This window comes from Centropristis striata, chromosome 4, assembly GCF_030273125.1.
Source record: "Centropristis striata isolate RG_2023a ecotype Rhode Island chromosome 4, C.striata_1.0, whole genome shotgun sequence".
In the NCBI taxonomy this organism is placed as follows: Eukaryota; Metazoa; Chordata; class Actinopteri; order Perciformes; family Serranidae; genus Centropristis; species Centropristis striata.
In genome coordinates this window covers 24,903,085-24,913,193 of record NC_081520.1, presented here as the reverse complement: position 1 = coordinate 24,913,193, position 10,109 = coordinate 24,903,085, and the positions used below count along the sequence as shown (strand labels likewise).

The following is a 10,109-nucleotide window of genomic DNA, read 5'->3' as shown; positions in this document are numbered from 1 at the left end:
GAAGTAGTGAGCATCACATTTGCTTACCCCCTCCATTTTTGTAGCAGAGGTAAGGAACCTCTAATGCATGTAAAGAGCAACTGCCTGAGCAGTTAATCAGTCCTCAGTGGAAATGTGAATTATCTCCAGGTTGAACACACTGTGCACTAATGCATGATTGTTCATTCCTACTGATGACAATATCTAACGTTGCTTAAATTGTTTTGTTTTTTCCCTTAAAGACCACCAGAATAGTATTATTTTCTGGCTGTGCAAAGTCCGCTCCATGACAGTGATGTATTCTGTGTTATTTCATATGTTCAGAATTTGAAACTCCAAATATGTCAAGTTATCGACAGTAATAATAGCATGATTCATTCTTTTATCTGAGTCAATTATTTATTTGTTGGATCACATTAATTATAGTAAGTTATTTACAGTAGATGTTCTTCTCTGATGTGCTGCAGCTCAGTTTCTATCTTCTTTGGGGTCAGTGAGTAGTCAAGGTCAGGCTGGCACAGTTGATAGAAACGCTAAGAAAGTCAAAGAAATACAAAAAAATAGTAAAACATGGCCTCTATTGCAATGTTTTAAGGTGGTTGTGTATGTGTTTATTGCATTGTTGCAGTGGTGAACTACATCCATGCAATAATCAATATCACATAATCCTGCATGGTTGCTTTGGCAGCTGGACCCTTCATGTTAGTGCAAACTAATGAGATGTAGTCTGTAAATTACACTATACTTTGATGATTAAACTTCAATATTTCACACTTTTAAGAACCCTCACAGCAACAACTTCCTCATAAAAAACGAAATAATAATCCTAAAAACTACAACTCATCCCTGAGATGGAATGTGAGCAGTGAATTATCTGAATGTAATTATAATGAAATATAAACCACGCCACTCCTTAAGTTAATCATCACATCATCAGAGTTGTCCCACCTGACTGAGGCTCCCAGTCCCAGTTCCCAGTTTATACAGCACCCAACCTGGGACAAGCAAGATGGAGGAGAGGGCCAGAACCCAGCCCACCACGTACGCCCAGGATGGGTACACGTACCATCGATTAAAGGTCAGAGGCTGGTACTCAACTAAAGAACATATAAAAGTGCCCTGGGGGAACAATAAAAAGAGAGAGATTCAGAAGTTTTCTGGACATTTCAGTAAAGTTCCAAGACTGTGTGGTTGTTTGTTCTATACAGTGTGTAACACTGACTCACCAGTGAGACCAGCGGTGTGAGGTAAAGCCAGCAGATTTTGAAGAAGGGGCTGGCCTTCACACCTGTCATGTCCTTGATGATGCCATACAACCGCTCTGCACCTTTACAGGAGATGAGGGTGAATGATCAGTACATAATGGCCAGATCAAACCAGATGTTTATGAATGACTCGAAGTAATTTAAAGGGGAATTTCACTCATTTTTATACAAAGGATCACTAGTAGCTGTCCTTCATGAATCTACCACCTCTATTTAGGTTCAATATTAAATTAGTGGAGTGCCCCTTTAAAAACAGCATACCTACCAAATACCCATCCCAGCGCCAGGGTTTCAAACACACAGAGAAAGAGGATGCAGGCTCCGTTACAAGCGTAGTAGTCAAACATCTGGAACACATACATTCCTCCCTGGAAACAACAGCAAACACATTAATTGGATGGTTTCATTTGACTTTACCTTGTATGTTAACCTCAGATGCATCAAAACATGTTCCTGCCACTCTTTAACATCAAAGCAAAGTGGGAGACCAATTAATCAGTCTGCAAATTAATGCCATTTTAACCCATAAGAACCCATGGTGACACGTGTAACAAACACACGTTCTAGAATATCCCATATACAGCTTTATGCTTCACCTTAACCCATAAAGTCCCTTAGACTTAAAACCCATTTAACAATTCTAATCCGTTAATGGCCTGTTGTGCAAATTTGTGTTTCTGTAAGCAGAAAAGGAATGTAGTTTATTTATTTTAAAATAAGAAATATCCTAAACATAAACTCCATTAACACCCAATGTAACGTATATGTCACATCTCAGATCTTTGACATTTAGGGGTAGTATATATATTTTTTTTAAACATCAGGAATGTGTTCTATGTGGTCCACTTGGTCTGTGGTAATCCCCCATAATTTTCCTTCAAGGATAAATAGGTCTGGGTTCTTATGGGTTAAGTTAATCAGCATTGATCATTTCCTGCACTCACAAGGCACAAAACTATTTCACTAAGCAACAGGGAAGGCCATTAACAATATCCACAAACAATATATATTTGTTATTTATGTAGGATTACAAATTTTTGTTCTCTTTCAAAAAGAAGAACATGCTGCTATGTACTGATAAATGCATTCGTTAAATACACTAAAAGTGATATTTTATTCATATTTTTTTATTTTAAGTGTAGTTTCTTGATAATCTAGGGACATGTATTTAATTGATACATTTATGAGCATAGGCTATTAAAAAACAGGTATTGGCTGACCATCAATTATAACAATATATCAATGTATGTGTTGTAATAATTAAAAACTTAAAGCATCTTGCATAATGTTAAATCATGATTCACTGTAGCAATACACTGCCAAAATAGATTAATACATAATGAATCTATACGATTAATAAATGCATATATGACAGTAAATCCTGACCTCAGTGATCATGACAAGCTGACAGACGAAACATGTGAGACAGAAGAGGAGGAGGAAAGATTCCCGCCGACCTGCCCTGCGCATGACTGTGGGAAACATATCTATGAAGGAAGTCATCACCACCTCCATAGCAACAAACTAGAGGGAAAAGATGAGACAGAATCAGCACATTTCCAAATGTGAACATGTTAAGAAAGAGTTCTTCAAGAGTGCATCTTACTTGTGTGTCCAGACCCAAGAGAAGGAGCATGACAAAGAAACAGATGGACCACAGTTGGGGAAGAGGCATCAGGGCTACAGCCTGAGGGTACGCAATGAACGCCAATCCTGGACCTGGAACACAACAATGCTGGACTCGTCACTGTCTACTGCCTTTCTTGTTTCACCAATATAGCATTGTATAGTAAGAGTAACTAGAAAATTTCCTCTGGGGAAATTCTGAAAGGGCCATGGGGGCTACTGCCGGTTAGATGTGATTCTTCAGAGATTTCAAACAATTAATACTAGTAATGTTATGATACTATATTATACACAAGGAGCACACCTACAACAAGCATTCCTTTTCAAGTATTTATTTATACAGCAACCTATGCCCTTTAACCTCAAAATGTGTGTGTGTGTGTGTGTGTGTGTGTGTGAAACGTGTATGTGGAGGAGTGTGTGCACTTATGCGCGCATATGTGTGTGTGTGAAACTAAAATCACATAAAGTTACGTGTGTGTGTGTGTGTGTGTGTGTGTGTGTGTGTGTGTGTGAAGCATGTGTATCTGGAGGAGTGTGCGCGCGTGTGTATCTGTGACTGTAATCACATCAAAGGATCAAAGGCTTCGGGGTCGACCAATCAGAGCAGAGCAATCAACAGAATTAACTGCAGCTGTAGAATGTCACAGAACAGTGACAGCAGCCAGAGGTGGACAGACTGGAATTTCTGGCCTCGAACAAAAAGCATTTTTGGCAAAACCATAATACCTATCATTGATCCAACTTCACTTTGAGCGTCCTAAGTTCTTCCTGAACAGCCCTTATGTTTTTTGTAAAGAAAAATATAGAAATAGCTTTGTAAGAGCGATCTGAAAAACTGAAAATATGCTTTTCTACAGAAATCTTCCTGCGGTTTTAATATGGGAGCCAATGGGGCTGTTGGTGCGTGTTGGTGGCGCATCTGTGCGTCCTACGTGCAAACTATAACTCTGACAGCTTTACCAGAGGATTGTGAGTGAGAAGACACATTTTCCTACGTTTCTATGTATAAATATTTCAGTAGTGTGGAATTTGCAGCCTGGAGCGCAGTTTTCAAATTTATTTTTTGACAGTTTTTTCTCTCCCTCTACACTCTGAGCGATGACATCACACACTCTGACTTGAACATTCCGTGCAATACACACCCATTATAATCTCAAAATTTCTCCAAAAATGATCATGGTCATTGAAGAGGGATTGATAAAAAACTATATGACCTATCGAAACGTGGATTAATACACCAATACACAAGACTTGTGTCTACTGTTTAAAGTTTAAAGGGAGTCTCTAGGTGAAATCATGCCAGAGAAGTAGACGTTTTAAAATATCTAATTATTGTTCTTTTTCGCTCATTTTTTTCAGCCGTCCCATTCACTTCAATGCAAAGTTTTGCGAAGTTTTTTGCGACTTACATCGCTTTAAGCTGCAACCATTGCATTTTGAGCCACTAATATATGGGTCATATAGGAGCACGGAAAAAATTACTGTAGTGGAGTGCTGCATTTACACCCTTGAGTGCAGCTCCAGGCTTGACTCCTCCCCCTCAGCCAACCCTCTAATCAGGGCTAAATAAAAGGCAGCTGGGAGCCCGGCTCGACCTCTGCCTCATTCCCTCCTCGGTCAGTGGTGTGATTGCTGTTTGCCAACAGTCTGAACAGTGTGCTACACAAGCCTGCCATTCCATTAGTCCCCAAGAGTAGAATTCCTGCTAGAGGTGGTGAGTAGGATGAGCTACAACATCCACAATTGCAGCATGGTGAACTAAGAAACTATGTAACTCTTTTTGTAGGTTCACCTGTTGCCTTTCTGCTTGTGTATGCTTTTTGTTATCATATTGATTTATTTCTGTTAACCAACTGGGTTGTGTTTGTTGTTGTTTAATTAATTTTGTTTCGTTTTTTTCTTTCAGCAAGTTGAGTGAAGGGAGGCTCGCACTTATGTTGGTGTGTGTGTGCGCGTGTGAATAGGTTCACCAGGGACACGTGTGGATTTCCACCAGTTTGCTGTGAGTTGCTGTGCTGCACTAGAGGTGAGTATTCGTGGCACCCCTGGGCATTCCTTGTAGTAGCCTGCCTGCCTCAGTTGACCTCGGCTTGGCTCTTATTTTCATTTGTCATAATTTACTACTGGTAGTTTGTATATTTTAAGCACTAGTTTAGAGAATATATAAAAAATAATTTTAATGCAAAATAATTTAATAAACACACTTAATTGTCATTTTGGTTTATGGTTTTAATATTGTGTGCATTAACTTCTTTTCTCCCTTCTTTGCCTGCCATTTTAAATAAAAACTCTTTCATTTTGAAACACTTCTCTGTCCTATTTGTAGCAGCAACGAACCTGTGAGTCCTTATAATAATCTTGGGCTTTCCATTGTATTCCCTGGGGTGCAATTCCCCAGGTGGTGTTGTCGCAACTATCTAACACTGTCCAAATTAACCCCGCTCCGCTACATTACCTATGTGGGTGAATGGGTTGGAGGACTTATAAGGAAAATATTTCATTTTAAGTATATCTACTTAGTTACTTTTAATCAGGGTTGTGGACGAGTAAGCCTTGCTTGGGCATGTAGGAAGTATGCATCTCATACTAGTGTATAATAATGGTGATGTGGCCACAAAATGTCAAATATCACAATTTCAGCTGAAGGCTTCATTATTGAAACTGTAGTTGATTCAAACATGAGTTAATGACATCATAAAGTAACATAGGTGCAAGAAGACAAGGTTGCGTCTTTCTGACCATCTCTGGCAGCGTGTATTACCTGACTCAGCAACTTCTGCAATAGGAACACCCTGCTCGTTAGCCATGAATCCCAGCACAGAGAAGACTGCAAACCCAGCTACCACACTGGTAGCACTGTTCAGCAAACACAGCCACAGACAGTCCCTGTAAAACACAAACGAGTGTGTTCTGTATGAATTCATAGGGTGTAGTTGATCATTTTTGAATATGTTTTTTAAAATGTTTGTCCTCTGGTGCATTTGGCATGTCAGAAATGTCACACTTTGACCAATACTTCACTTGTAGCAGTTGTTGTTGTAGGTGTTGTAGCTGCCGAGCACAGTTAAGGAGCCTACACCCACACTATATGAGAAGAAGATCTGAGCTCCAGCCTCCATCCAAACCTGTTCCAATAGAGCAACAGTGAGTAAATGTGTCCTCCTAAACTCTACATTGTTACATACATTGAAGCTCCTACCTGAGGGTCTGTGAGTCTTGAGGGTTCAGGCAGAAGGTAAAACATTACTCCTTCTAGAGCCCCAGGAAGGGTGAGTCCACGGATCAAAAGAATGATCAACATCACATAGGGGAAGGTAGCAGTGAAATACACCACCTGGAAAAAAGGCAACGATTTAAACATTTAGAAATATAGTATATATACTTTTACCACAGTATCTGGGCTTATATGCATACCTTTCCTGTAGATCTGACCCCTTTCCAGATACAAAAGTAGCAGATGATCCAAACTGAAATTACGCACAACATCACCTCCCACCTGATGCTGCCCAGCTCCTCAATCCCCCCTGAGATAGCCAGCACTCGTCGCCTTGGAAAAAAGAGATGGACAAAGATTAAGACTTTCAGGACTCATTTTGGGAGACTTTAAATAAAACCTAGAGGTTTTGTTTCTTCATCTGCATGGACATACTCCCAGAACTGTGTAGCCGCAGAGGTTGTGTTCGTCTGGTTGGTCCATTCATGGGTTGTGTTTCGCGATGAAAAGTCGACACAGTCATCTAAAAAGATTGTGAGGAAAAGTTGATAGAGCTTTTGCCTGAGACTTTACATATTAGAGGGTAAAAGTCAGGATATATTAGCGTCTGTTGCTTTAATCTTGACCACAGGTCCCCTAAATTTATGGAAGAGCAAACTAAATCACTTTTAATTGAAATAAAAGTGACATAAGTACCTCAAAGGACGCTCATTCAGTGTATCCTGGCATGGACAGTTGTCTACTTTGTCTTGCCTCACCACAGGGGTTCCCCAGGGCTCAGTGCTGGGACCCCTGCTATTCGCTATCTACACCACCTCTCTGGGTGAGGTTATCCGCTCACATGGCTTTTCCTATCACTGCTATGCAGATGACACTCAGCTCTATCTGTCATTTCCTCCTGATGACCCATCGGTCTCTGCTCGGGTCTCTGACTGCCTCTCAGACATAGCCACTTGGATGAAGGCACATCACCTCCAGCTGAACCTTTCAAAAACTGAACTGCTGGTCCTCTCTGCTAAACCCACAATACACCACAACATCAACATCAAGATTGACTCCCTGTGTCTTTCACCCACCAAGGTGGTGCGAAACTTAGGGGTGATGATTGATGACCAACTCACCTTTTCCAGTCATGTCGCCTCAGTTACCCGGTCATGCCGCTTTGCACTTTACAACATCAGAAAAATCAGACCTCACCTAACTCAACATGCCACTCAACTCCTGACACAGGCTGTTGTCATCTCAAAACTTGACTACTGTAATGCCCTCCTGACAGGCCTGCCAGCCTGCTCAGTGAAACCGCTTCAGATGATCCAGAACGCGGCGGTGCGCCTGGTCTACAACCAGCCAAAAAGGTCACGTCACTCCGCTGCTCATTGAGCTCCACTGGCTACCTGTTGCAGCCCGCATCAAATTCAAATCTCTAATGCTGGCCTACAAAGTTGTCTCCGGTACTGCTCCTACCTACCTGAACGCCTTGATTCAGACATATGCTACCTCATGACCGTTGCGCTCTTCCCATGAACGGCGCCTGGCTCTGCCCCCCGTTGGTCCAAGGCAATCCAGACTCTTTGCACTTCTTGTTCCCCGCTGGTGGAACACACTACCAGTTCCTACCAGAGCAGGGGCGTCCCTCTCTACCTTTAAAAAAACTCCTGAAGACCCAGCTCTTCAAAGAGCATCTTCTCTCCTAGACCACATGATAAGTCTACTCCTCAAAGAATTGTCACTAGCACTAATAGCTCTTATTGCACTATACCTTGGTTGTTTGCTTTTTACTCTTCCTGTAAGTCGCTTTGGATAAAAGCGTCTGCTAAATGACTAAATGTAAATGTAATAAGTGTTGATATCTGCTGTCATAGCATAAGTATATCTTAGTCAAGTCAGCTATGATACATGTGGCAGCAACCGTTTGACCTGTGTTCCAGTAGTTGTTGCAGCTGGCCCAGGGGAGCTGTGAGCTGAAGGAGAACACCAGGTAGAGCAAAGCCCAGGCCAGAATAAGGCTGTAGGTCATACTGCTGTAGAGGAGGATCAGCTGCCCTGCAAAGCCGATACCTGCAAGACCACATTTGGTACTTTCTGTTATAGACAAACTTTATGAAAAACCTGACCTCCTTCTGTTATCCATTTCCTAAACAGGGTTACAACGACGTGACCAAATGCACTACTAAAACAAACTGCTGATTCACTCTGAGACAATTGTTTTCTTTTTTTATTAAAATATAAACAAGAACATTTATTTAAAAAGCAAATTGAAACTAAATATGAAATAAAACTACACAAGGAAAGAAAAAACAGGCTTCTTTATAACAACTGGAGGAGAAAGTACTTTGAGGTGATTAGTATGAAACTTTACAAGATTTGAGAAGCTAATATTTTTTTACACACATCACTAATCATTTCTTATAAATTCAATCTTCAAACACTATTGTGGAAACATTTTTCTATGTTGTAAAGAAATGTTCCTATCTGTTATCTTTATATGTTTGAAGTTGTGCATTTGGGGTTTGACAGAGGAAGAAAAACAAGTGAAGAAGTGATTATTTAACAAGTATTTATTCCACCTGACGTCGGACCCAATTCTGACATGCATACAGTACTGAATGGATGTTACAGAGGCTGAGCACCTTATGTACTTGTCTTGGCATGGTGCCAGTTATTCTGGGACATTGCAGGTTGCTGATCCTTGTACATACATAGCCAACGTGTCAAACAGATGTAACATATATGTCTGGTCAGGTGTGGTAAATTTAAATGGTCAGCCTGTCTTAGCTGAATGAAGTGGTCAGTGCAGACACAAAGTCTGTTCCTGAAATGCCACATACCTAATTATAAGGTTTGCTGAGCTTACGAATACACGCTGTGCAGAAGTATTAACAAATGCATCCTAACATGTTTGAAATAAAAATAAAATTAGGCGCAATTACGGTTGATTTTAAAAGAGCACTCCACTTACTAGCATTGTACTTCTATAAAATTTTAAGACTGACAGTGCATGACTTTTTAAAAAAGGATTAAAATCCATGCAGAAGAGCCAGTGGGTAATCTGTTATTGCCTCACACATTCCCCCTTTGTATCACTATCGCAATGAAACATTAACCCCCTATCACTCTGAGGGAAGCCGAAAGTCTCTACTTTACATACATGCCTGCTTTATGGTCATACAATGCAGTTTAAGGCAAAACCACATGGTTTTTTTCTCATGTCTACTGCATTTGTATACTTCTGCATACTGGGGTCAGCAAACTGCATGTGAATTACATAAATTGGAAAGCTGAAACTCCATTGACTAAAGTAATGACACACGGTGCTGAGCTGAATTTCAAATTAATCTTCAGATCCCCCACGTTCAGATAATATACCCTCTTTTATGTGACATTTATTGACTTGCTATCTCCTCCTAATACTCCACAACCCACAAATCTCTATAAAAGGGAGCCGAATGATAAGGGCTTTTAAACTGCCTTAACTTCAGAAAGAATACATTCTCACAGCTGTAAAATAGCAAATCAATCAACCAGTCAATCTACATAAAGTCCTGAGCAGCATACCTTCTGCCAGGGGGCATAACTTCCTCCAGCAGGTGATGCCCCCCTCCTGGGTGTACTGGCCCATAGTCGTCTCCAGCAGGAACAAGGGAATGCCACAGCTCACCACAAATACCAGGTATGGCACCAGGAATGCACCTGAATTTACAAAGTATACAGCAATACTTACCTGACAAAAGATTTTGGATAAGAAGTAGTAAGCATCATATTTGCTTACCCCCTCCATTTTTGTAGCAGAGGTAAGGAAACCTCCACACGTTGCCCAGGCCGACAACATTTCCTGCTACAGCCAGGAGAAACTCCACCTTACTGCCCCAGTGTCCTCTCTCCTCCACCTCCACTTTCTTGGGTTTCGTTGCATATTTTTTATTCAACATTTCCAAAAACTCAGTCCGAACCTAGTTGTCCTCTAAACCTACATGTTTAATTTCCAGGTCTTCTCAGCCTTTTGTATGCACCACTAATGTATG

The 10,109-nt window shown here is 40.8% G+C and overlaps 1 protein-coding gene across 1 annotated transcript; it reads right to left on the bottom strand.

Annotated features, from left to right (window-relative positions):
* Positions 1-368: 368 nt before the first annotated feature.
* LOC131969773 (sodium- and chloride-dependent GABA transporter 2-like) lies at positions 369-10,016 on the bottom strand. The gene is made up of 14 exons (XM_059330973.1): positions 9,857-10,016; positions 9,643-9,777; positions 8,005-8,145; positions 6,523-6,610; positions 6,288-6,420; positions 6,073-6,207; positions 5,895-5,998; positions 5,635-5,759; positions 2,851-2,963; positions 2,631-2,768; positions 1,510-1,612; positions 1,206-1,306; positions 928-1,098; positions 369-512 (listed from the first exon to the last, which is right to left on the bottom strand). Exons 1-14 carry the CDS (start codon positions 10,014-10,016, stop codon positions 414-416), a joined length of 1,746 nt encoding a protein of 581 aa, XP_059186956.1. The 3' UTR covers positions 369-413.
* Positions 10,017-10,109: the final 93 nt, after the last annotated feature.